The sequence below is a fragment of the Dermacentor albipictus genome, chromosome 3 (assembly GCF_038994185.2).
Source record: "Dermacentor albipictus isolate Rhodes 1998 colony chromosome 3, USDA_Dalb.pri_finalv2, whole genome shotgun sequence".
In the NCBI taxonomy this organism is placed as follows: Eukaryota; Metazoa; Arthropoda; class Arachnida; order Ixodida; family Ixodidae; genus Dermacentor; species Dermacentor albipictus.
The window spans coordinates 4,694,174-4,721,828 of record NC_091823.1 but is presented as its reverse complement, the minus strand read 5'-3'; the positions used below and the strand labels follow the sequence as shown (position 1 = coordinate 4,721,828).

General features: G+C 45.2%; 2 protein-coding genes and 1 long non-coding RNA gene across 4 annotated transcripts in view; 1 reads left to right on the top strand and 2 right to left on the bottom strand.

Annotated features, from left to right (window-relative positions):
• pod1 (coronin pod1) overlaps nucleotides 1-2,234 on the bottom strand; it is a 126,759-nt gene extending 124,525 nt beyond the window's left edge. The window contains exons 1-6 of one of the 2 annotated variants that reach the window (XM_065454335.1): nucleotides 2,093-2,234; nucleotides 1,564-1,655; nucleotides 1,114-1,210; nucleotides 952-1,032; nucleotides 807-877; nucleotides 528-717 (exon numbers count right to left, since the gene is read on the bottom strand). In XM_065454335.1, the coding sequence (XP_065310407.1) occupies nucleotides 528-717; nucleotides 807-877; nucleotides 952-1,032; nucleotides 1,114-1,210; nucleotides 1,564-1,626 (502 nt within the window). In that variant the 5' untranslated portion in view covers nucleotides 1,627-1,655; nucleotides 2,093-2,234. Of the gene's footprint in view, nucleotides 1-527; nucleotides 718-806; nucleotides 878-951; nucleotides 1,033-1,113; nucleotides 1,211-1,563; nucleotides 1,656-1,900; nucleotides 2,043-2,092 lie in introns of those variants that run through there. The other variant, XM_065454336.1, reaches the window with a different exon arrangement.
• Nucleotides 2,235-5,893: 3,659 nt separating this feature from the next.
• On the top strand, nucleotides 5,894-11,551 carry LOC139057191 (uncharacterized). Its single transcript, XM_070534998.1, has 2 exons — nucleotides 5,894-6,165; nucleotides 7,713-11,551. Exons 1-2 carry the CDS (start codon nucleotides 5,904-5,906, stop codon nucleotides 8,678-8,680), a joined length of 1,230 nt encoding a protein of 409 aa, XP_070391099.1. The 5' UTR covers nucleotides 5,894-5,903; the 3' UTR covers nucleotides 8,681-11,551.
• A 10,727-nt stretch (nucleotides 11,552-22,278) lies between these two features.
• LOC139057190 (uncharacterized) lies at nucleotides 22,279-27,245 on the bottom strand. Its single transcript, XR_011512619.1, has 4 exons — nucleotides 26,833-27,245; nucleotides 26,595-26,763; nucleotides 24,182-24,414; nucleotides 22,279-22,393 (listed from the first exon to the last, which is right to left on the bottom strand). It is a non-coding gene; the product is annotated as an uncharacterized lncRNA (long non-coding RNA).
• Nucleotides 27,246-27,655: the final 410 nt, after the last annotated feature.

Below are 27,655 nucleotides of genomic sequence, written 5' to 3'. Positions count from 1 at the left end.
GTAGCTTTTTATCTGTGTCATAGTAAATTTATAATCAATACTCATTTTGAAACTATATTCTGTGCAGTAAATCATTATTCATGTAAATGTAGGCATAAACCATGCTACGTGAGAAAGCTTTGGAACAGTTTGGGCCACTGGTAATCAGTGCAGGCACATGGAAAGACAACACAATTGCACTACGCCAATCATGCACAGACAATGGCAGGAACGCACGAAGATGAAAAGGGCAGCGGCCAGATGAAAGAATGGTGCTACCTCGAAGCCTATTTATTTAGGGACCTTATGCTGGCATTACCGAAAGTGACATCTGGTGAGACACTTATGCTGCAGTTCAATACACTTTGTACTAGAAGTACACCTTTTATTCCCCTTGTTCACAACTTCCACAAAAAAAAAAAAATGGGTTTACAATTCAACTCCGAGTCTTGGCAATCTTACGTTTTTACAAGAAAAAAAAAATGTCCCAAGTGCACGCATTAGAGGATATAACTGCTGCAAGAAGAGTTTCTGCACTGCATACTCACTGCCAAGCTCAGAATGGTTGACTAGGTCCCAGATCTGAAGAGCACTATCTGTGGCTGAAGCCAGGAGGCAGTCCACAGCTGGGTTAAAAGACAAGTTCTCGATGCGAGATTTGCCAGGTTGAAGCACAAGCTCAGGATTTTGGGGCAAGTTGGGCACAATTCCGCCGTCCGGAATCCTCCATATTTTGATCTGAAGAAGAAAGCTCTCGTTGAAGCTCGAGACTAAAGTAAAACAGTGCGTAGACCATGCTCTGCATCTGAAGGAGAACAGCAGCTTACAGTGGCGTCGTGAGAGCAGGTAGCCAGAAGACCGTCATCGTACGGACAAAATTCGAAGTCGGTTATGAATTCTGGGAAGTATGGAGGGACAGAAGATGTAGAAACGACAAAGTTCGAAACATGGAGCTGGAAAGAAGGTACGCACCGGAATGTGCGTGAAGTAAAGGGCAATTCTTGCTCTTTTTCCCCGTGTCATCAAGCGGCAAGACGCCCAGGCTGCCGCCACCTGAATAACGCCAACAATGAGAACTCGAACCTTAAAAATTTTTCAGCCTGTTCCACAATCAAAGGATGCGCAAATACCAACCTCGGTTATCCACACTGAAGACCTTGTGCAAAGCGCTCGCCTTTATGTGGTTCCCGAACGACTGCGGTGCGCCGACAGATATATCAAGAACCCAACCCTGAAATGAAAAGGTTCGTTATTCTCTCTAAACGATCTACACGCGAAAAGTTGCGCAATGAAACATTCTTTTAGACGCGGTGCACCTGCGGCATCCCGGGCGTAAATCGAAACCGGCGGCTCACTTTCCATAATGAGCATTGCTGCGAAGCCGGCAGCACAGGGGCACCGTGATTCACTCGGCGACCGAATGAGTACTATGACTAATTACGCAAACACGCTCTAGCAATTGCCTTTGTCGTAGCGGAACATCACAGAGGCTGATCTGCCACTGCAAAAGCAGCAGAACGTGACCTGTGAAAACACCACGCTAGACAACACACGCAAAGGTGACGATTGACAGAGCAGACTCACCTCGCCTTTCTTTGGGACCTTAGGTGTGGCATTTTTGTACTTGGAGCTCTTGAAGCGATACATAGAACGCTCGGTGCATAAACTGAGTATTTCTGGGAATAAAAAAAATAACAAACAAGAATTCAGACTCCCAGCCCAGCGCAAGGGCGATGTCTCAACAAAGGAACTCGCCGACGTGAGCCAGCGAAATGGACAAATCCGACATAGCTAATAACCACTGCACATAATTCACGCTCCGATTACGCTTCGTGCATACTGTTTGGCACCGTTCAACGATGTTCACGGCCAGTATGGCACAATCAAGCTTCATAACGTAGCTGACGACACATTCCCGAACCTGTCAGCTGCACCGGCTGCTACTGCATCGGTGGCCTCAGTTGACAGATCATTTGACGTTGTTCTGTCCAAACCTGGCGCTCGCTGCTAGACACAAATACGTCCGATCGCGCACCGCATGCAAAAGTTGGGTCGATCGTCCCCTAGACTCTTCCGCAAAGCTTAGGAGAAACGCCAAGAAACAAATACATACGTCGTGCTGACTCCTGCTCTCAAGTTTACTTCAGCGAAGAAACGACGCCTCCCAGTTGGTCACGTGGGATAAGGCGTCACGTAGCCTTGGCTATGACGTCATAGTTTAGATCGATAATAATGCCGGGCCTGCATCGACACCCGTTGCACGCATTAATACCGCTCACAATGCTTCTCCTACAAGCAAACTTTATTTCGCTTAATATTAAGAAAAGTAAGCATTGTTTTCTTTCATGCATGACATTCTACGCGGCGGCTTATAATATAAGTGACATCGCTGGATTCTGCGGAGAATGCTGCAGGTGGGCTCACTGAAGTTGTTCTCTGAATTTATATTTGTGCTTCATGCATGGTTTACTTACAAATACTATAGACAAGAACGGCACCGAGAGCGGCGCTGCTGCGCCGGCGTTGAGAGCGCCGCATGCGGAGCAAAATTCTATTAGCGGTGGTACCCCTCTCCCATCACTCGTTCGCGCCGCCTTGATTGCCTCCTGCACTGCGCGTGTTTGGGCACGTTTCGCGCCGCGCGCGGTGTGTGCGCGTGGACATTTCCTTCGAAGGGCGGTGTACAGTCTCTCTCACATTTAGGGGAAAACTCGAAGCGCAGCAGCTCGCGCAGATGCTCGAGGGGTGGGATCTTGAACGGCGTCGTCTGCTACGGCGGCGCACGCTGGCCGCATTGTCGAGAAACGTTCTACTGTCAGGTGCAGGCCGCTAATTACATCGTTACTGCGTGAAAGGAGCCGGTATTCTTTGCTAAGCGTTGCGCGACGCCCACTGATACGCCTCGAATGTAAGTTCATCGCTGCATGGCAGTCATAGACGACGTACTGATTCCATACATTCTTGACGGCCCGTTTCTGGAAGGCGACTATATATTCTAACGCGATAGGACGCCGATCCACACTGCTCGTGCTGTGCAAGAACTGCTAGAAGAGCGCGCAGTCACTCTCTTGGAGCGGCCGCCTCAATCCCCGGGCGCCAACATCATTTAAAATGTCTGGGGCTCGTTGAAAGTATCGCTGGCGCAACATCCCCTCTATCAGTCGCCCGAGGATAGGCTTCGATCCACCATCGTCAGTGACTGAGACGTGCAGCGAATGAACACATCCCTGATCAAGTCATTCTACACTTCACTGCCTTCCAGGATGAGCTCTGTCATCGCTGCCGCTGGGGACATGACGAGATACTAACTGAAGTTCCGAGCGTGACGTGTCCAATTCCCCACCGGCGGGCAGGGTCTGTCTGGTGTAGCGAATGATTATCGAGAAAAATCACTTCCAGCTCATTGTCTGAACCTAAAATGTTCATTTAATCGTGTCCGTTTGTTTCACCGTGTTCGACTCCCATTGTTGAGTGCTTTGTTTTCCTTTCGAGTCAAACAAAGACTGAGCACGTTGCGCGCACATCTTGGTGCGTTTTGTCGCTGCTCATTACGGTAGCACACACAGTGAAGAAATATACGTGCACACGCTCAGTACTCCGGCCCTTCGAAATTACAAATGAACCATGTTGTCAAAAGAAGTTTGTGGAACTCCATTAGCGCCAATGAAGGATCAGAGTGTGGCGACGCACAACGTTTAGTAAAGAACATCAGCTCAGTTCCCTCAGTACCGATGAAATCGGTGCACTGCCCCTGACAGTACCACGCTTCCCGAAAATGCGGCCAGCTGCTGCCGCCGCACGACTCCATTGCTTGCCGCATCGCGATGCAATACGTTCCGAGTTTTCCCCTTAGTGTGAAACAAACTGCACACGCTATATTTGCCTTTAAGAAGATCGGTACGCTTGACGATTATTTTTATGGCTGCAATGCGGCGAAAGGGCAGCGTCTGCTTAACCATGTAAGGGACGCTGAGCAGGTAATTGGAAACGACATCGTATGTGCCGCCGGAAAAATCGTCAGCACATACGATGCGGCAGATACATACGGCACCTACGAGCTAAAGTCATTTTTGCAGTTTCACACATTATGTTTGCTACAAATCCGTGTTGTCTCAGATGGCGACAACGGACTTCTATCGACACTGTGCGGAGATAAACAAGATATATCGCTGCATAGCACAAGTACGACATGCGCACACAACTTTAACTAGTACGTCCCCTACAATATGGAATAGAGGCAGCAATGTAGACAGCTTGGTCATTTTTTAACAGTACTCAAGAGACGGAAGTTGAAAGTATTATTAATCATTCCTGCTTCAGCAATGCCGGCGCGACCAAGACGCGGGTGTGTATCGTCCAGTAACCCGATCGATCGGTGCAGTGGTGAAGCGGGAATGAACTCCGGTCATGTTCAATGCATCATGCACATATTCAATTTCTCGGCACGCGTGAACTTCGGCCACTGCTAGCGCATACAACAGACGTGGTTTCCATTCTCAGACAGCGCACACACAAACGAAACACGAGAAAGAAGACAGGACAAGCACTCGTTGAACTTAAAGTTTTTGTATGAATAAAAGGATTATGTACCGAGTAATTATTAATTTCACGTGGGTTAGATATAGAAACCGTCATACACTCAGGAGTGATCAATAAACGATCTCGCTTCGTTTGCCAGATATTTACTTCGCTCGGCGCACCGCAGTAATCCATGTCTGTCGTCTGCTTCTTTCGTACCATTTTCTTGTGAATCGGTATAATTTCACTGGTGGCATCAACCTTTTCATGTTTACATTGCTGTCGTGACAGTTAACAACACAGTAATAATTTCCGGTCATCCGAAGAGGCGCCGTCGCAAACAAGAGACGTTTCGCGCGCAGCGCGAACTGAACGCGGGCGCGACCGCGAAGGGAAGCGGCGACGGAAACCTACACCTTCTCGCGTGCAGCGCGCGCGAGAAAGCCTTCTCGCGTGCAGCACGCGCTCAGCCTGGCCTCCTCTGGCTCAGCGCGAGCGAAGGGAACCGGCGGAAGCAAACCCCCGGGGGATTGGAAACCGTGCCGCCAGGGGAGAAACGAGCGCTGGCGTCTCGGGCGAAACTTGGCGTGCGCTCGTCTATAGTAGGATACAACTTAAAATACAGCAGTTGGGGTCGAAGGCACACGGACCGCGCGGGGTTGCGTTACTACAGTGGCTCTAGCCACTGTAGCGTTACTTCGCTAAGCAATGGGCGTCTTGCGCTGGAGTTTGAGGTATAGTAGCGGCGCCTGGTGGCGGCGCGAGAAGCGACATCTGGGTCATACCAGCGTTTTTAGGTCGTACCACCTTGGGTCGTATTGAGCCCTGGCTGTGGCGAAGCACGTTTCCAGGCCGAGTTTTCCGTCGATTCGAACTTTTTTCTGCCCTGTTGCGAGTGCGAAAAGGCTCGTCACTTCTCACAGACCACACCTACCACGCTGCGAGCTGGTCGCAGCCTATAGTTTAACGAAAACGGACTCTTCGTGAGACGTAATGCTGGAAGTAGAAGGAATCGGCGACGCCGATCCGGAGAGACCTAGCTTAGCCTCGAACAAGCGTCACCGTCGTTACTTCTGCGTCGTCGGCTGCCATGAACAAAAAGGCCTGAATCCCAACATCAGATTCTACCATTTTCCTTCAAGGCCTCACGAAACATGCGTTTCCCCGCAGGCCGGCTGAGGCCGGTGAACAATAGAAGGCACCATCCACGTGACCTTGCGTTCCCGGATGTTGGTTCCCTAAGTTGGTTTCCAACTGTCCCTATGAAGCCACTGAATACCTAGTGTGTCACGTGATTGGGGAGGTTTCTTCCCTGTATTGCTGCCGGAATATACAACAATCCTAGCGCGTACAATGACGCAGAAACCACGTGCTTCTAAACGCCGTTACAGTCTCTCCGCTTCGGAATGGCGCACGTCTGTGATCGAGCTGCCATCGGCGATGACGATCGTCGCTGCGAATTTTGCAGCAAACTGTTCATACAGAGGAAGAACATGCTGCAACACATCAGGAACGTTCACAGAATGGCCGTGGATGTCAAGAAATTGATGAAATGCGACGTATGTGGCACTTCCCTGCCTACAATGGAGAAGTATTCGGTGCACCAGATCGCTGCGCACAACTTCGAGGCTGACTACGTGCACCTAGCTGTGTTCCGGAACAATAAGGGTGAGGAACAGTTTTATTACGTTTATTCTCAGTCATCGTAAGCAAATGACGTTTAAACGCAATATTATATGTCGGACTTTTTAAAATTTCTTGTTGCGCAGTGTGCCTCCAAAAGCAGTTGTTTACACCTTGCGGGCCTTTGTTTTTTCTTTCTCCATCTGTTTCGCGAAGAGTATCTTGCGCACGTGCCTAATTTATTTCCTTGGGGTATGTTGAAGTTTGTATCCTCGTTAAATATAATTTGTTTGTTTATCCATCTATATATGGTATAGTCATGTGTGCGCGCTCCCAGCGATGCGCTACATGACATACGTTTGGCATGGTCTGCTTTCCTGCCCAGCAAGTGGAGTGAAATTTGACGTTTGCACATCTTTTTTTCTTTTTTTTTAAGCGACAGGAGTAAGCTGTTCTGCGTTCTGACGTTGCTCTGTGCCACATGCGTGCGTGCCCTAGTCTTCGCCTCAATGCACGTTGCAATGCTGCAGAGACGCAGAACCGGGACCATACTTGAATTTGCGGATGTCGCCGGGATGGTTTCCCAGCGTATTGTTGGCAAACTCTTTAGTAGTACATTTCATAGAATAGAGCGAAATGTGACGCTCGCGCACCCTCCCCCCTTCTTTTTTTTTCTTAAACGAGAGGAGGGATTTGCTCTGCGTTCTCACGTTGCTTTGCGCTACTTGCGTGCGTGGTACAGTCTTCGCCTCAGTGCCGACCGCAATACACTTGCAATTGCGGCTGTCAGCGGCTTGGTCTCCCGGCGTACTTTGGGAAAATTCTTTAGTAGTACCACAGTCCTTCAATTGAAGGACTCTGGTTGTAGATTTCATAAAATAGAGCCAAATTTGACGCACGCGCAATCCTTTTTTCTTTAAGAAGAGTGTGTTAGGAGGCTACTTGGTAAGACATCTTTTTGTGAACTTAAACTGCGCTTGGGAAAAGACACCAACGTAGAAGAAGACAGGACGAACGCAGACTAGCAACTGGTTTATTGAAATCACACATAATGCTGCCTCTTCGAACCAGGCGCATGCCCAAGCCAGATCATAACCGCGTGACCATGGAACACTCCCTCGCCAAGCCCCGATCTACAGTAAAAATTCAAGCTCTTCTTGAAAAGAAGGAGCTTTTCAAGAAGAAACTGAGGGAAGGGATTCACACTGTTCTAGGACGTAGCTTGCACCACGTGCTCTCTGTTCGTCTTTGTCTTATCGTAATAGCATTGCTGTGAATGTACAGTCTGATTCAATATTGAGGAAGGAGTGAGCATAGATCACGCTTAAGTTTCATACTTGTTTCTTATTAAAACAAAACTAATATGATAAATTTTTTGAAGTTATGGCGCATTGCATATTTGAAATTCAATTTTAACAGAAATTTGAGCAATATCAAGGGTGACCTCATGACACAGTCGAGTTGAAGGTGAGGGAGTAAAATAAATGCTACGTTAGCCTGTGTCCAAAGCCTTCAAAGTGATTATTTTTGTTTGCATCTCTCTCCCCAAAGTACTTGTCACCATCTAATGCTATTTTGTGCTTTTATTACAGAATTTCATGAATGGAAAGCAGAAGAGGGTAGCCAAAACTGCTGGTTCATTTTGCCCAGGGACCCCAAAAAGCTGGGCAGTGGAGAGACAAGGATCCACTATTACTGTAATAGATCAGGCGAGGCAAGGAAAAAGGAAGGTCATAGTGACCGTCGGGAGAAAAGTCAGGGGAGCTGTAGGTCTGGTAAGATATGTCTTTCATTTATTACCATCACAATGGACAACACTCAGAGTCCGACACCTGAAAGCACCACCATAAAAGTCAGGTATCAAAGAAACCATTATGGTCATAAACCAGAAATTCAGCACTTGGGAATGAGTGACAAGGAAAAGGCCAGCGTAGCAGAGAACCTAGAAAGGGGTGTGCCCATGAAAACCATTCTAAAGCGAATAAGAACATCTGTGGCATCCAAGCTGAGGCCAGTGCACTTGGCAGAGTGCTCAACCCTGCATAACATCAAACAGCAGTTTAACATTGCTGCTCCTGAACGTTGTCACACTAATGACGCTGTCAGTGTAGACATGTGGGTGCTTGTGATGAAAGAAAAAGGTGAAACACTTGTCTGCCTGTACAAGGCACAAGGTGCAGTGGACCCAAGTGGTACATTTTCTTCAGCAGACTTTGCTCTTGTTCTGATGACAGAGCCTCAGAAGGAGCTACTAGAAAAATTGGGCCCTGCAGGGACTGTATGTCTTGACTCCACACATGGAACTATAGAGTACCTGTTTGAGCTGACCACTCTTCTGGTGCTAGATAAAGTAGCATCAGTTGTAGCTATAGCTTATTTCATCTGCAACCAGATGAACGAGCAAACTTTGACAGCATTCTTCAAATATCTGGAGTCGGCCATGGCCAAAAAAGTGGCCGCTAAGACATTGATATCTGATGATGCCTCGCAATTCTACAAAGCATGGTCCAGGGTCATGGGTGCCGCAAAACAAACTTCTCTGTGCCTGGCATGTGGATAACAATTGGCGTAAGAAGACACTCGAGTGTGTAGAGAGACAGCTAAGGCCACATGTTTACCATAGTGTGTGGCTACTCTTAGAGTTCCTCGCGGAAAAGGCATTTGCAGATTATTTTAAGCAATTCCTTTCTAGTGAGGAAGAAAAACTGAGGGACTTCCTGAAGTACTTCAAAGACCACTATGCAGTTAGGCCGCAAGAGTGGTCCTATCGCTTTAGGACTAGAGCAGCTGTCAACACTAACATGCACCTTGAGAGCAAGCACAGGACGTTAAAGCATACCATGCTGGAGAGAAAACAGAATAAGCATGGTGACAAACTAATTTCTGCCCTCATGGACTTGACAAATCATTTTTTAATCAAAAGGGCTAGCCAGATGATGAAAGGGGCAAAGGGTAAGGAGCTGAGAACGATTCAGAAGAACCACAGGTCTGGCAGTGAAATGGCAGCTTGTGCCAAAATAAATGAAGATGGCATATGGACTGTGCCATCTCAGTCTATTAAAGGGCTCTCATATAAAGTGTCAAAAGTGAAAGATGGTGCTTGCTGTCCTTTGAGGTGCAAGGAATGCGCAGTGTGTGTGCAAGCACAGTCACTGTGTGGTCATCGCTAATCCAACTAGCAGCAACAAGGCCCATGAGAGCTCACCCAAAGAAGCATGTGAGGCAAGTCGGGCATTGCACATTGTATGGAGTATAACAAAGCTGGAAGCAGCCAAAGCAGTGTCAAGCTCAACACTCTTAAGAGCAAAAATGGACTCAGTCAGACAGGCAATATCAGATGGTGAAGTCTCTGAGGGTGTGGCTGAGAAGGCAAACAATTTGTTTGAGCCAGTTTTCATGCTTGTGGAAAGTGAAAGTGACCCAAAAAGAAAGATGCCAGACCATTCAAATGAACCAGTCAACAAAAAAGTTGTGCACCTGTTAAGATTTCACTCTACAAAAAACCCTAGATTGTCGCAGCCATCATCTAGCCTTTCAAGGCCCACTGAAGCTCAAAAGGAAGTCCTTAAATAACAGCTTAGGGACAGCAACATAGAAACTGAAGAGATAACCACGTCAGCAGGGCACGATTACTGGTAACAAGCCTCCAGTGCAGTTAGGAAGAGAGAAGCGGTGCAGTAGTGCTGTGCTGTCATGCCTTATAGAAGCAGGTTGAGCGCATGCATATAAACAAATCATGACATGTGGTCTCTGATGATTAGCCCGTCTGTTTTTGTCTGTGGTGTGCAGCCATATGTCACAGCTGGATGGTATGTGTGTTAGAGCACGAGAGATGCCTCCATGCTTGTTGTATGAGCTGCTGGTAAGTGTTCTGTGAAAATAGGTACAGACCCAGTGGTTATCTCTGGTATGTGGCAGCTGTTGGATAGTAGTGTGCTAGAGCACGCCTCCATGCTTGTCATATGAGCCGCTGGTAAGTATGTCTGTACATAGGAAGCGCATTGGACGGTGTGTAGTGTTTCAGTGTGCAAAAGCCTCCAATGTGTTTTGCTACCTATAAATTTGTGTAAACACTCGGTAGCGCAGTAGTCAAGATGTTGCACTGCTGAGCTCAAGCCTGCGGGTTCAATCCCAGCAAAGGTGGCTGCATTTCAGTGGTGGTGAAATGAAAAAAAAAAAAAAGCGTGTAGTTGAATTCAAGTGCACATCACAGAACCCAAGGTGGTCAAAATAATACTGAGTCCCGCACTGTGGCATGCCTCATAATTCGATCTAAATGTTGTGTTCCATGTGATGTTCTTTATTGCCCATTTGAATAAACTTTTATTTTTCAGATTACCAAAATAGAGGGTATATGCAGTGGTGTTGTGTGCAGTCTGGATAAGTTGCTCTGGTCATGAGCACTCCATGAAAACTTCTGCATATTTGGCTGCAGCAGACAGTGTCATAATGATAGTAAAGACTATGCAGAAAGCTTTAGGCCACTCTACATATCAGATCAGTTTAATATTGCATCCCTTATGGTGCTTATGGTGGCAGAATAATAATTGGCAATGCTTCCTTACACATTTAATATTTTTTTTTTCTTTTGGAAGAGCAACCTTGGAAGAATAATCTACAACAATGCTCCTACCTTCTCTTTCACTGTCTCCCCATTTCTTTTCTACACTTCAACTTCATTCTACGCACTATCTTATTCTCCTCTTCATCCTACATTGACGGTGTGGGAAGGTGAGCTAAGCGTGCATAAAGATTGCTGTGCAGAACTTAATTGCAGCACTGACGAAGACAAATCTTTGTCAAAAGGTTCATTCTAGCTACATTCCCCCTCCAAACACTGTTTATCACTTCAAGCCTTCATATTCCTGTGAGCTTTTGTCTTGTTTAACATTTGTAACAGTCATACTATTTATTACTATCAATAGCCAGCATGCATTTAGCACTGCAAAGTGCTGTTTAGAAGGCGTGTGAGTTTCTACTTCCCTTATGATAAATACTCCAGACATTCAGTCTCTAATTTATGAAAATCTTTCAAACATTGCCAGTGATGACCACCATATGGGTTAATGTCGGCATGGGACTGAGGCTTTCCCGCAAAAAGAACAGTTATGTTTTGCTCATATCATGTGACTGACAGTTTCTGCTGTAATTTTTGCACTTGTCAACTGCACTGTGAAGAGTTCGTTTCTGTGAATATGTGCTGGCCTGATTCTTCTTAATCACGCATTTCAGATCTTGTGCTGTGAGATGAGGAGGTGTAAAATAAAAACACCGTGTAGATTTCACAATGCTTTTAAGAAACCACGCAAAGCTTGGAGATGAAGCATTACATGCAACTTGAACCAAGTGTCTGGACACAGCAAGTGAAAGTTGTTTTGTCATGAGTGAGGGTGTCGGTGTTACTTGTAACTGCCTTGAAATAAAAGTTTGTTTCAAAACAGTGGCTCAACTCTGTGTTCCCCCGGTAAAAAACAAAACCATTGGGATTTGCAATTCTCTTTTTAAACATAATTGACCAATATGAATAAAAAAAAACTTTATGAATCAAGATATAAGCTTGCCATACCATGGAAACACTTGAAACTCCTTTTGAGAAGTTTACTCATACGCGAACACATTATAGCAATTATTTTCAATCGTATACCCACAATTTGCCTCGTCACTATGTCAAGTTTCAAGGCAGATTTTTTTTTAGACTACAGGAAGCCGTATGCTTAATTCTATCCATTGTTTACTATTGCATTTGATTTTCTATAACAAATAAAATCGAATTCTCCATTGATTGCACCGACGCTCACGTTATAATTATATGCTATTATTATTGACTAGTCTTTTATATATATTCTTGGAGGGTGGGGGCTGCACTGGTGGCGTTCTACGAATTTGCGCCGCGTGTTTGTGCGGGTAAACTTAAGCGCAGAATTTTTTTTTTTTTTTGCGCGTTATGAAAACAATGCACTGCAGGTATTTTAATTAATGCAACGAGCTGTATGAAATATCAGTCAAGGGGTTGGAAACATCGCTATAGAGAATCCCGACTATTTTCTTTTGCGTGTGTGTATTTGGAGTTGATGCACAGTTTTCTTTATTCACTTATTTTGGCTACATTGAATAAAGAAACGCGCTTCCGCGCGCTTGCCGACTCGATCGCAAGGGGACAGCCTAATCAACATCAATATCAGCAGCAATGGCGGATTTTCGCTTGCCGTGGCGCTTGCGAAGTTTTCAATAGTTTTCGCCTTTTAAGTGATTCTTTTGCGATTTTAACGTGTGGAGGTTCATTGTACGTCTGTTTCTTCAAGTTTGGCATGTGTTTTAACACATGTGAAGGTGTAGTCTTTTCTTCTTCAGCGGATATATGTACAAGACCCCGTTCACTGTCTATCAGGTAAGATGTGTACGTATGCTACACGCAAGCGTAGTGCTTCATTAAGCCACAGTGCACTACAAAGTTAAGCATGAACGGTACACAAAATTCACAAGTTCTAAGTACTGCCAAGAACAACCATTGATTGGCGAAGTTCTCACAGGCGTTGCAGAAGTTGTTGGGCGCGGCAGTGCTGAACGTAGCGTTGTTTTTTTACTAGTAACAACGTGTCATACTTCATATTATTGGCGGCGTCTCCAGGACACCAAATCGGTAACGGGGACACCAGAGCTAGAACCCGGACTGGTCCATGGGTTGGGGCTCGCCGAGGCCTGCGCGTGCTAGTAATATATCTATGATGCCCGTAGGCTGTGTGTAAGTCGTACTTCCCGAATTTTCTGACGCATTTTAAGATCAGCTGTCCGCTTTCGCGGACAAAAAAGCAGGAGTCAGGGTGGTCCGTGGGTTGGGGCAACATAACCTGCTTCCAGTTTGGGACCGCCCTGCTTCCAGTTTTGATCCCTCCGCTACCCCTTGGGTACCCTGCCGCCTCCTTGATTATAATCTAATGCTCTCCTGAGGCCTCTGTTTGCCGGTTACATGTGCCCTCCTGGAGCAGTACTTGTAAATGAATCCGATCTATCGTCGCAACGAAAAAAGCGCCCCGCGACTTCTACAACACCAGTCAGAACCTTGCCCATTGGTTTACCTATGTGTGGCCGCAAATACCTGAAACTCAATGCCAGTTCAACATATTTGTTGGCAAGGGTGTCAGGTCGTTGCTTTGTGTGGAATCGGCCTTTTCTCAATTCTTAAGAATTTAACTGGAATGCACCTGACCAGTGCTGCTCTGTGGTGCTTGCCACCAATCCCTTGGACAGGGAAGACATGGGTATCCCTGTGCATACACTTTATACGCAGTGGTGTGACCGCTTCCTTTGGGAAACTACCACGTTAGCGATATTGTGAGCGCAATGTGGCTTTCCTTCATCTTCCTCATCCGTACGTAGTGTGTCGCTTCTTCCTCGCCATAGCTCTAGCTCGGCAAGAATAAAGCGGTTCCTTAGAAGTGCTGAAGGTGCTGGGGTTCTGCATACCAAGGGCGTATAAGGTAACAGTGCTTGTGCCTTTAATATGTCGCATTCGATCATTTTGAGACGTGGTGGTGTTCATGCGTTAGCACAATTCCAAGACATCCACAATGTAAGAGGTACATGATTCTCTAATTGTATACTCTCTCCAGGCCTTTCTCACAACCTCAGCACAAGTACTGGGAGCATAAAAAAACTGACAAAGCTGGTGCATGAATGTTGCCCAGTCAGAAAGATCTGGCTCTTGGATCAAAGCCAATTTTTTTTTTTTACATTGTAGAGGCAGACGGGCATGCTGTGAAGTTTCTAAGAACTGTCCCACCATTGCTGACTCTGTTGTACATTTATCAAACCACTTGATTCTCACCAAGCTCAAGCTATGGTGACAAAGACGCGCCACATGCTTTACAGTCACATATTGCACTCGCAATACATCTGTTATGCCAGTTTGCCGAAATGAGCATGCACAGTAGTGACGAATTCACTATGCGTGCACAGGGATTTGCCTTTCCTGTCCTATGGGCTGTTGGCAAGCATCACAATGCTACACTCGTCAGGTACACCTCAGCTTTCAGTATGTTTACATTCGGTTGCATGAACATGGAGGGAGTGCGTTCGCTGTAATCAGTACCACACATTTTGCTAATGTAGGCTTGAGTGGCTTTCCCATGCCTCCACTAAATAGTCGGAATACTTCCATGTATGATAGAATGATGAGCATTTAACCTCCAGGCATGCAGCAGTCTTTACACCACTGCAAGGCAGAAGCAGCCTTCTCACCATGTTTACGCTCAAATAAATCCCATTATTAAGGCATTTTATGGGCCTCCCAAACCGCCTGCACCACCTGAATGATGTCACTTGTTGTTGCACCTGGCTGTTCATTTCATTTGGCATCCTCTGTTCGCACATATTCGTTTCCAATAATTCAAGAAAATTGCAGGGCTGGTTCGCAATCTTTTCTGTTTTCCTTATTTTTTTTATGGCCTTGTAAAACTGAGAAACGATAATGAAAAAAAGAAACAAAGGCTGCCTTCCTGTTCACCAGTGAAAGCATTGTTGCTTAGAAAGAGGCGCAGAAAAGGATGTACTATATGCATGTCGGACAGCCTGCACAAGGTTTTATCTTTGTCTCTTCAAACATTGCGTACCTGCGTCAGTGGACTCGCTGTTCTGTAGCATTATCCCTGGCAGCGGAAGCACTGTCCCAGAGCTCTAAAGAGTCATCGGAAGCACAGTGCTAAACCTTCATCCTTGAAATGTGAAGAATGTCACTGGACAGGACGAGAGATGACAAGGTGAGACTGATTGGGGCAATGTTGTGGTGATGGGTGCCACCTGGTTGAGCGCACAGTATGGTCCCCTGTCCTGAGAAAAGCTTTTCTGGGAGCTCTACACAGTGGAAAGGGGACCAGAGAAGTACAAGAGCACCAGGGGAGAAATGAAAGTCGCATTGTGAAGCATGGTACTGTCATTTCTGGTTGCTTCATGACGCAGTAATGATAGTCGCAGCACAATATATTCAATTTATTCTGGCAACTCACGATATGCAAGTGAATGCTGCTTACTCTGATCATGTGGCTGCGTTTCAGTGCTTGGATATTTAAGGCCACGTTGCAAAATGCACAAGAGATTTATAATCGACTTCGTATACACAGAAAATACAAGAACAGTTCTAATAGCACTGAAAAGACAGAGCATTCACGGCGTCGTTCAAGCTCAGTGTCCTTGAGCGTGCACAAGAACTAGTCTAACTGATGTTATGACTGGCCTGTGTGGTCAACGATTTGTGTCGCGCCACCAAAGCAACAGCGAAAGGCTCGACCCTTTAGATACGCCGAGCCACCTGCAACCGTTGGAAAACGCCTAGGAGGCCCCAATAGCAATAAGACCTTATCATTTGTGCAGGCATTTTCACCTTCTTACCCACGGCTTGCACAACACCCTGATGTCTGCTTAGTCTCCACAGTGTTGTCTCCCTTCAGCAAGTGGGACGATTAAGCTTCGTGTGTGCATTCGTTCTTTCTCTTCGTCCTCGGCAGGGAAGATGCCAGCGTTGTGTGGGTGTGTGTGTGTGTATGCGCATGTCAGTGCCTTTCCTTCTACTGAGCCAGTGGGGGTTAGAAAATTCGTTGAACACTTCCATGTATCGAGCGGCAGCCGCCAGCGTGGAGAGTGTTTTCTCTCTCCTTTTCTTGAGCGAGGGTATTCCAAACACTATAAAGGACGTCTTCGCTAATGGACTTCAGCCTTCAGTTTTTGAGCAAACTAGCATGTCTGTCGCTCACCATCGGGAAACTTGCAGAGTTGACCACTCCGTAACAATGTGAAGTAAACATTCATTGCTACTCGTTGAATTGTTGCCGTATCTCCTGCCTGGCCCCCTCGGCACTCATGAGCCGCTGCAAAATGCAGTCAGCGGCATGATCCGACAACCAATGGTAAGCTCCAGACCACCAAGCCCACGCTACTTCCACAGTCTTGGGTTCCCATATTTAATACGGAGCAGCAGCAAAAAAAGAATTGACATCTGTGAATAAGGTATGCGGATGTGGGCTGCTTCCCTTGAACATAGGAGGCAAATGCCTTCAGGAAGTTCAGTTGCACTTTGTTATATGAAAAGGCGTCTCACCAAGATTGGAAGTTGCAAACCGACAAGTGCAGTGCATAGATCACACATTAACAATCCTGTCTCCAAATTATCAAAATGATGCACAGTGGGAAAACAACTGAAATTTTAAACAAAAGCCATCATGGTCTCAACGAAGCCCTGCTTCAGCCAGAGTCAAGGTTACATGCACAAATGTCTCTATGTAAAACGTGCTGCCTGCAATATCACCAACCATGGCACGTGACTTTCGTAAGCCAACCAATGTTAAATGCCATCCCTGAATGTGTGCCCCACAGCAAAAAAGGAAGAGAAGAAAAAAAGGAAAGAAAAGACGGCTCGTCATGCGAGTGTGACGTGAACCCTTGGCTTCGTCATGGGGGAAGATGAAGAAGGAAGATCACTTGGAGGCAAAGGGGTTGAGTGCCGTCACTTTTAGCACTCGCCTCCTGGCAGCGTGAAAATGCAACATTTCAATTTCTTCCATTTCCTTTAATAATGAACTAATTAGAAATATTTGTTTGAGGAAATGCTCCCTTGACGGCATCTTACAACTTCCAATGTACCTATAACTAAAATTTGCCATGGTGCTTAATGAGAGGGGCTTTTCAGCCCAAATTAGATCCTGCAGACTATAGTACTGTATGGAAAATGTGGTACATGGAACTGTAAAATTTAATTTTCCACAGCAATTTCTACCTGTGCAGTTGGAGTTGGCTTTGTCATAGCATAGATATGAAAACCGTGAAACAACCTTTATTCCCTAAAGATCCTGTCCTGTAGTATATTTGAGCATTTACATAAAGGCATGGAGACCCTCAGTGTGTTGCAATCTAAGTGGCAGCATATAGGTGGTGTGTGCTGCCTGTAGAGATGCCACTGTAAGCCATCTATGTATTGGCGGATTTCTGAATTGTGGATGGGAGAAGGCTCATGGCTGTTCTGCCTTTGCACCAAGCACTGCAGAGCACAGTGCTACAATTTTCTGTTTGTGCAGTTCGAAGAAAATTATTCCTGCAGTGGCAGTGACTACACAGAAAATGCACCCTATGAGAGTGGACAGAGTTCCAATGTGACTGTGGTTTGGAATGGTCCAGCCCCTGTGTATAGAAGCACCGATTTTCCCAGACAAGTGTGACAGTGCCTGGCTTTGAATGCAGTGTGCTGCTTCATAAATATTGCAGTTGCCCAGCACTAAGCTGCCTGGATTATGTGGTTGCCATAATGACTTCTCTGTACCCGTGGGACAAATATTTGCACTCGAAATAGCGATAGCAGCCATGCATTTCCTGCTGACATAGAATTAGGTTCCACAATGTCATCTGATGTATGCACATCCTGTGATGTGGTTGGTGTGGCCATGCTCTTTTTTCCTCCCTTCAAGTATGCTAGTAAACTGCCACTAGTTACAGATGTCTGCAAGGAGTGCACACTGTGTGAGTGCTGCACATGAATTGAAATCACGATCACCACAGTGATGATAAAGGACACATTGAAAGGTAATCTGACAACACTTATCAAGACTGTCTACAAGTTTTCTGTGAGAGATTTCCTCAGGGTTGACAAAAAACCATCTTAGGGACCATTTAATGGGGTGTTACCGCCCACATTATGAGATGCAAAAAAAGGAAGCCATTAGGATTTCTCTGGTGGTGCAAGGTGCTCAAATAGATGGCTTTGAATTGCAGTAGACATAAATATTATCATTCTTTCTGTCTGGGCACATAACTTCTTTGCCAACCTCTCTGTCATCTCTGTAGCACATTAATTTAGGATAGTAACTCCACTCTGACGCAGCATGCCAGACATGCTGACCACACTGACTTGGAGAGTGCCACTTTCTTAAATGTGGCAAAAGTCTGTGTTTTGGGCGAAATAAGAGCTCATAGGCAATTTTTATCTGTGATAAACAGAAATATGTGCTGCCAGTGGTCAGACGTCATTGAGGCCGAGCTTCTCAAGCATGTAGATGCCATCGAGAAGACCAAAGATGCCAGTGATTAGCCATTGTGCGCAGCAGCTTCAGATGGCAAAGTCCAGCTGGGGTTTCTCTGCACAAGGTCACCAAGTGGCATTCCTAAGTAACAGATATTTTTTACCCTAAACTGCTACCCTAGAGTGGCTGGAACATGCACCGTTCGTTCCAAGCATGCAGCTGTTATCAAAGCTTAGTTTAGTCAATTATTGAGGCTTAAGATGGTTTTATTGAATGTACAGTAGGAAACAATTGTAAAAAAATGTAAAAAAAATTTGAACTGTGTTGACTCTTTGGTGGCATACTGTTGCTATTCCTGAAGTTACGTCCTCAAATGACTTATGCTCCAGGTATTTGAGTAAAAACTATGGGTGTGGAAATATCAATTTTTTAATTTCAAAGCTAATTCGAATGATAAAACCTAAGTGCGAAGCGAATATTTTTCGAATATGAATGCTATTGGTTTTGCAAAAATCCATTTCTTTTCACCAACCAGAGGTGCAAAATAGTTATACTACATAGACTGCATAGCAAATAATGTACAGGGATATTATGCTTCGTGGTTAACAAAATTCTCTAATACAACACTTTTGTTTGACAATGTCATAATTGTAGTTACTTAATGTTTCACGAAGCAAGGACAACAGCTCAACATGTTCGAAGAGCAGTGACACCTAGTGCATGTTACCATCGATTCAGACATCAAAAAGAGCTGCTTAAGTGTCTGGTATCAGCAGGTCGCTCTTCGCAAGCCGAGCTAACAGTGGGCACCACGCTTACACCATCGCTCAAACGGATCTTCTTTTTGGACCAAAATGTCATCATGCAAATATCTTTGAACCTGCGATTGTGGTAGTGAAAATTTCTGCCACGAGTGAAAATTTCTGCTGGTTGATAAGCTCATCAGAGTCTTTCCGCAGTGCTGATGTGGAAGTGGCCCGTTCAGAAGCTTTTGTTGTTGAATGCATACTTCGGTTCCTTGGTGATGAAATTACCCTTCCTTTCTCTAAATCCAAGGGCGAGATCTCGCATTCTGAATGTTTGCTTGCGCTCTCATTATTCGCCTTCACTGTGCTTTCGTCAGCGGTCATCTGCTTGGTGAAGCGGGAGCGCCAATTGAACACTGCCTACTCACTGATGTAGGAGGTGAAGCAAACATTCAGAAAGTTAGAAGCTGGCGCAATTTCATCCCAGGTTGTTAATCCAGTTTGACATTGAAGCATCCTGGTAGTATTAAAGTACTTTAGAATGAGGTTCCAGAAGCATTGCCAAGTTTGCCACTTGGTGAAATTTGTAGTTTGGAACAATTTAGGCTCTTGGCGAGATTAGCAGTGAACACAGAGGTTTTCACATGGCGATTGGTGTTGTCCAAATGCATGAAGAGGTCACAGTATAGGTACTTAAGCTAGTGTCGGGTAACCGTAAGCACCCGCAGGGGCCCCGTGACAGTGTCTCCTTTAACTTCAGATATGCTTCACTGCATGATGATAAATATGCTTCGCCGCATAACACGACTCTGCTGCAGCAAAGGTGACTTAAACCGACAACAGCCGAGAAGGTGCAAATAGCACTGCGCTGCCTGGTTCTTGCTGTTGGCCTTATTTTTCTTCTTTTCACAGTGTCCTTACTGTAAGTGCACTCCAGAGTTACAATGCCGGAATATGCATGTGTGCACAAGCTTTCTTTCAAGAGTAACTCACGATCATAAGTTACGTCATCATGGTTTCGTACTATGTTACGGCATCATAAGCGAGACATAATAAAGGGGGCCTCAAAGGCTGCGGGAGAGACTAATCTTTTGTGCGAGATTTTGCTATCCTTGCTGCACGCAGTGCAATATTATGACTCTCATGTCTATGGTGGCATTGTCGATTATGAATGTTTCCTTACTGCGTTAAAAAAATGTGTAGTGCATCTTTCAGATAATAATGGCATTATAGCTTCAGAGTTGTTCCAAGTTTTGGGGACTTGTTCACTAAAAGTACATTATTAGAAAAGCTTTAGAATGTCTAGGTCATAATTGCATTTGAAGAACTGTAAGTCTTCCTACACATAGCAATTAGTAGCTTGCTGTGCGATGTTGAAGGTGGTTTTTATTCATAGGCCCTACGCAGAGAGCAGCAACACAATGCCTGGCATGTGACAAGGGTTCGTAACAGTGTTTGCATTTCCAGTGCTCGTAACTTATTCAAGTCTTAATGCATAAATTTGCTTTATGAATTATTTGTAGACAGAAGGTGCTTGAATATTGGTTGCATGAAATGCTCCAATGCACACTGTATACGTATAGGGTGTCTTTTATTACCATACAGATTTTCTTGTTTTCAAGTTATGAGCGTGGAAAATGTGGCATTCTTGCAGAGGAATTCCTCTAATGCACTCTCATTTCTTAAAAATCTTGAAAGTTGCACCTAATTCAAGATATTCATGATTGAATTTCACTGGTAAATCGAGGCAATATTGGAACTGAGTGTGCTGGGAGTGCAGAAAAGAAGGTCCCGCTATCTCATCAGATGGAAACATCTTGGCCAGTCATTGTAGCTGCTGATACGACACACTTTGCCTGGCAAGCATGTGCGTCAGTGTGCCATATCAGGCTATCATTTAAGCTTTGTCCCACACTTCTTGACAGGGCACTGCCGCCTGATGTGGAGGAGGATGCACCAAGTTTTGATTGTACTCAATTGAGCGCGGTAATGAATATCTCAAAATAAGTGCAATTTTCGAGATTTAGAAAAAGAAAGGGTGTGCGTTCACATGCGACTGCCTCCAAATATGCCATTTAGAAGGCTGCCGCCAAGTTACTAATAAAAAAGTGACTGAATTTTTCAAAATTAATTTTCTGAAACTCGCATTATTAGCAGCATAGTGTGTCCACCTCACCTAGAAACTCCTTTGCAAAAACGCCGGGCTCTCCGTGCTCAAAACTTTTTGCTAAATATCTGCATGGTTAAAAAAAAGTAGATATGCACAATTGTTTATGCATGAAAGTCGTACACTATCACTTTTCAAGATTTTTGCCCTTCTATGCAACACCAGAAAAATTGGAAATAGAAGCTTCAGGTGACCTGTCTGATTTGTTGCAAGTTGCATGGCCATATTATTTTAATTTTTCGCTATTACCTTTTACTGTGATGTCGCCACTGCAGCAGCTCGATCTCGATGGCTGTGGCTTTTCATTCCAGGTCACAAAGCTGCACCCAGGTAGAGGCAGATTCCAAAAATGCTTGTGTACTTAAGTATAGCTGCACATTACAGAATCCGAGGCCCTCAACAATCATCCGTAGCCCTCTTGTAGCCCACGAGTTCCTTATATTTTATTGGGATTGAAGAGCAACGTTTGTGCTATATCCCTCTATTTCAGACAAAATAATGTGCATGCAAAATTATATCTTCATTACTTTACACCATAGTACCAATATCTGTCGTGCGTTGATTTTTGATGTCTTTGCATTTGCTATAGCAAGGATTTTTAAACATCAGCCACAAAAGAAAAAAATAAATGGTCAAAGAACCAAGAAATGGTGTGTAGCAGCTCCCTTCTTTTTTTAATTGGCGGCAAGTTTTGCACTCGTTGTGTACTTCAAAAGAAGTGTTACCTTCCTGCTTTGGAACTTCGTGGTTTTGTTCTGCCAGCTGCTTGACCAAAACAAGCAAAATGTACTTCGGATATTCCACAATTCTGTATGCATTTGGTACAATAAAATTTGTTTCAAGAATGGACAAATGGAGTGATGGTTGTATTGAAAACTGCAACATGCCGATTTTAGTTTCACGCTTCATTAATTTTCTCAGAGCCCCAAAGAAAGCATGCGAGGTTTGAAAATATATCATGCGACGAAGTGCTGGCCTGCCATGACATTAGATTGATGCTGCACATACATTGAACATGGTGGCCATGACCATCCCTCATGAATTGGCATTCCCTGCCTATACCACCTCACCAACACAGCCTGTTAACAGCAAGAAAGCTGACGAGGATTCCAAGAATTTCTATGCACTATTAGTATCGCCCTACTGAAATTACTCCATTTGTTTGCTGACAATTGTCTTGACAAAAGTGGAAGCCGAATCGGTTGTGTTCGATCAGTTTTATTTACATACAACCTATTATAATGTGGACCTTTCTTCGCCTCTGCTGCTGCCATCTTGCATGCCACATCGAGGAGGGGGGGGGGGGGCCAATGTACATTGCAGGTGCATGGGAGGATTTTCCAAGGAACTCTGGCAAGCTGTAATCAAATTGCGGGCAAAGTTTAAAAAGTCTTAAATACAAAAAGGGTGAAGAGTATTGTAACCTTGTACATGTTGATCACACCACATGTTTCAGCTGCAGCTGTAAGTGCCTTGTCTCAACCAAGCTACAGTTCTTGCAATGTTCCACTTTGTGATACTCAGTATGAATTGATAAGACTAGCTGCTATTCTAGTGGTTGTGCAGGCCACAAGGGAACAGTGCCTGGCCTTTGTGCTCGTATGTGTAAATTTCTCTTTCGGTCTCGCCCAAGCCACACCAAAATGTTATCCACAAGTGTCGTGCCAAAAAGGCCTGGCAACATCTCGTATTAAGCCGTTTGACCCATTTTATTGCACTGATGCACACGGTGCAACCAAATGTAGGAAATGGCATCGCCTAGGCGATTAGTAAATTACCCTTCTAAAATACCACAAGAGCAACTTTGCTGTGGCAAGAGCCTTAGCAAAAACATAAGAGACACAAAAATGAAGGAAAAGAGACACCTTCAAGTTCCCGCACCAACTCACCGTGACAAGCAAAGATTTTGACAGTGTCTGCTTGAGCTTAGTTATTTGGAGATACATGCAGTTGAATGCTTTTACGAGCGTTGAGATGCCCCACTATGCTAGCTTGCCTTTTATGGCTAAAGAAAGTTGTATACTGCCACAAGTCTGCCTATTCCGATTAGAATCTATATTGAAGCTGCTTTGAGAAACAGGTGGTATTCCATTTCAGCGCTAATGATAGATTGAGAGTAGTGTGCCTGGAAGGAATAGACAAAAGCATTGCAGAAGCTGCAGTACTTTGTGCTTGCTGAATGATCACACGAGAAGGTAAAGATGCCATCAGAAAGCATCTTTCGTATGGAGTCTCTTTAAAAGAAAAACACTACAACTAGACATGGTGACAGTTGTGGGCAAACTAAAAATATAATGATAGTTCAAGGTGTGGTATGGCATGTTTATGCTATTTCTGAAAAAATAAACACGGCAAGTGTGTCCATGCCAACAATTGACACAGGATGTGCAGATGCAAAACTGTAATACAGCACCACGCCGTCAAAACGACAATATGCAAGTGGTGGTCCAGCATCAAAACTTCAATGTCCCTACACTGCAACACTGGGAGGCCATGCTGCGTGACAGAAGCCTGGGTGGCCAGCAGGCACTGCTCTGTCGGGCACAGGACGTGGCAGCAACTATTTCTCCTAAGGATTCAATAAACGGATTTCTCTACCTCACCTGCCATGCGATGCGCCATGTGAGGGAATGACAGTGCCACTACTCTCACAGGATATGGATGGTGCACAACACCACCTTGAGCATCGGAGCGCACGTCTGTCTGTGAGCTCTGTGTACTACAAACACAAGTGGTGCATGCAAGGTAACATTTAACACATCACTGCCAAATGCCATCATCGAACAGAAGCAGCAAAGAAAGCTGCTTACATAATTTTCACAGTGTGTCGGAACTGCATATTTTTTTACATCCTGTCTGCATGCCGCATTGTTCATCACTGCTAAAAAGTGCATAGTTGCATGGTACTTTTTTTCGATTTTGTGCACTTTCTTTTGTCTTGAAAAAATAAAGCAGATGTCTCTCAATGAGCCGTAAGTACTAAAGTTGCTCAAAAGGGTAGTTTACTGAATTGATTGCATTTGAGTACTGCAGGCCTAGTTTCTTTCGGTCTTTCTCTTTTAAAGCCTCGGCACAAGTTAGCTGAAACACCGTGTATACTGGACAGCTTGCCTCGCTGCCCGCACCGCCGAGGCGGAGTATCTTACGTTTTTGTGGTGCACTTGTCGCCGTCTCGTGGCACCGGTCGTCCATCCTTGTCGCGCACACGCCAGCGTCGTCTGGTGTTCCAATTGGCTGCAGCAAAGCGGACAGCTCTGGCGGGCAGGAAAAAAAGTGGTCCGCGAGCGATCGGGCTTGCTGCCTCGTTTAGCGCCTGCTTTTATCCGCCTGGCCAAGAGCTTTGCCCGGTTTAGCCGCTCCGTCTTCAGTGTGAACGTGCCTTTAGAGTAAAAAATCAACAGCTTACGCTTCCACATTTTTTGCTTGGTAGCTACATTCAATTTGCTTGCTCCTCGTCTTTTAGATGTCTAGGCTCCTCACATTTTAACGTGGCTGAATAGTGCACAAATCAGAAACGAGAGTTTCTGTGGCCTAGCCTTCTCACACTTGCAAGGATACCATCCAAAATTGACCTATTTTTCTTATGGGGTGCCCACTGATTATGAGGATGCTGACATCGAAGGATCTCGAGTGGTTCTCTAGCATTTTGGTGACAAACGGAATACAGTAAATGCCGAGCTACAACTGACTTGATATCTGTCAGCACCAATGAACGCAGTAGTTAGTATTCTCACTAAATTGAGAATCCAGCCCAACAGCAGATGGACACCAGTGGTTTGAATACCCCGTGTTGGCAAATTTAACTGGCTGAAATCAAGCATTTAAAAGACACACTCTTAGTTCCATCCCTTCAATCTGTGAGCATAATGAAGATCAAAGGTCAGGTTATGTGGCTGCAGCACCTTCTGTTCATGCAGCATACTTTGTGTGCAAGCCACATCTATTTACAACAGAAACCGCTTTCCACCCGTGAGCTAATGTTTGGAGTTAAAATTTGGTAGAATTTTTTATCCAGCCAACGCGTGCACGCTGAAATCTAAGTGGTACAGCCAATATGTGCCTGTTTAATCACTGCAATGCATTGAGACACTTCCGACAACGCACGGCTGTACCAGAAAAGGTTTTAATTTTTTTCACTAATGCCATCTACTTATGAACTTTTATGAATGTACCTGCAGCTTTCGCAGGCTTTCGAGTAGCTCGAGCGTAAAGTGGCCTGTGTGTTATTGCTATTCAGCCGGAGTGCAATAGGAGCCAGTCAAATGAGTAAAACATGAAGTCAATGTGCACACACAGACTACATGTACCCTTGCATGACTTCGTGCCACAGGTAGCCAACAGCTTCCAATTCACAGTTCTTGTAATATGCTTGTGGCAGCCATCTACAGTGATCTATTTGATTTAACGGGGATGTGTATGTTGGCTGAAAAAGAGAAAATATGCTAAGAAATATATTAACACCGATGGATGCAATATATCCTTTCCGGTAGAGTTTTGCACAGAAAAGTTAGCAGATTCCATGCATATGTGAAAATCGGTTATAAGTGAAGCCTTTGTAATGTTCAGTAAAATGCAACCACTCGTTCACTTCTATAACTCTGCACACAATGCATGTCCTGGTCTCGTTTAGTTCATTTTTGTCCATACTCGGTTGCTTTCGATGCTGACTTTCCGACTTCTCTGTGGCTGACTTCTTAAATTTCCTGTTGTATACTTAATTTCTTGCCTCTTGTTCTACGTGTCTACCCAGTGGTACATGTTGAGCTGCACTTAACAGGTAATCCAAGTTGCCATTTAGACACATGCCAAGCAGCACATATCCAGTGCCATACACAGTGACCAATATTGGCAGGACTGCAGCAGCCACCACCCACTGAGCAAGGAAGAGGCAAAGAGGGTTTCGTTTTAAGAACCGCTCATTAAAGTTATTCAATCAATCAATCAAAAATATGTAGCAGCTTGCATATGTAGGAATCCGATTTATTCGCGATGCTAATAATTTGATCACCTGTTTTGGTAGCTGTGGGCACGAGAAATTTAGACACCTAACCGCACCAAAATTCAGCTATTATGAAAACGCGGAATTTCGATCAAAAGAGTCCATTTGCCGCTGTGGTGGTTTGAAGGACGGCGACAGAATAAACCAAATATAGTAGAAAGGGAAGTCAACAATCTGCGCAACCGCTCTATCGCGTGTTTGACAAAGAAATTGACGAAAAAATGTGCTTAACGTGATTCAGAAACATGTCTACACAGGAACGTTCACTGGTAGAAATTACACTTCACCGCTACAGAGTAGCGAAGTTGCCCTGAATAGTGGGACCAATATTTTCCGACCGCCCAACAAAGGGTGAAGTGCGCACAGTATGTACGGCAACACTTGCTTTGTTCACCGCAGTAATGCCACCCTCTAATGGAGACAACTACGACAAACGGTCCGCATTTCTTCAGCAGCGAGCAGCGAGAAAAAGTGAAACATTTTTTTACCGAGTCAGAAATAAGCCAAGCGTGTTCCTGACGGTATGTAACGACATGCCGCTGGAAAAAAGGGGTCCATACCTCGGGGTTCAAATTCCGCAGACACGGCATGCGCTTCAGCGTAGCCGTCAATTTGCGGTTGAGCAAGCGACGTTTTTGCATTTTCTGTTCCGCATCAGCATCTTCTAGCCAGCGAGAGAGCACCTTGAAAACCAGCACGACGGGCGCCGTCTCGCTGAACAATCAAGGCCTAAAATTTAAAAGAAAACACAACTATTAGCGCTTATTGTTTCAAATTTTGTGATTTCAGTAGACTTACCTTGATGTTGCTGCATATTTCTTGTAGATCCATGTTGCTTTTACGGTCATTTCCGCCAACATAAAGAACGGCGAAATCGACACGCTCGAAGCGCATCGTGGAGACAGCCCACACCAGCCACACTGAATTGTAGCCAGCAAAACTGAATGTGCAGTCTTTAATAGACTCAATTAGGCGCAGGCGCGACCTATTAAAGAATTTAACCTGACTCGCCGACAATGACGCCGCGCAAGGACGGCATGACTGAACACGATCCAGCGAGGCGTAACAAGACCACGCGAACGAACCTACGTGAGCCGGCAGAAACCACAGGGATTTAGCAGCAGCACCTAGCAGCGTCTTTCCCTAGGCGTACAAGTACCTATCTGGGGGCAGGGAGTACGGCACTGGCTCACGTCACATCCGGTTTTCCTCTAAACCGGGTACAGCCGGCCTGCGGGGATACGCTTCTCTCACGAAGCGGAGCGTCGGGCGCGTTACGGAGTCGCCATCTAGCGGAAGCGCCTCGCTGGCGTAGTATGAGGGATCACGTGGCGCGCTCCTCATAGGTTTTGCTGTCAGCGCTCACTGAAAACACCACGCGCGAGCTCTCCCGGACATTTCTGTAAGTACTTTCGAAACGAGAGGTTTTTTTACTGTCTAAATAATAATCTTGGGCAAACTGAAAGCACACAATCGTTTACAGACGCTATCTCTTTACCGAATATGTACAGTGAACGCCACTGCGCGCGGTCGCCGCGATGGAGTCTCCCGAACCGGCTTCTTGCGTGAAAGGTAGTAAACGCTGAGAGCAAACTATGTGAAATATGTTCTTATAGCGTTT

Excerpts from the sequence above, each read along its gene's own strand:
- LOC139057191 (XM_070534998.1), top strand. The coding sequence starts at position 5,904 with ATGGCGCACGTCTGTGATCGAGCTGCCATCGGCGATGACGATCGTCGC. Across the intron at positions 6,166-7,712 it reads TGTGTTCCGGAACAATAAGG|AATTTCATGAATGGAAAGCA; the intron begins GTGAGGAACAGT and ends CTTTTATTACAG.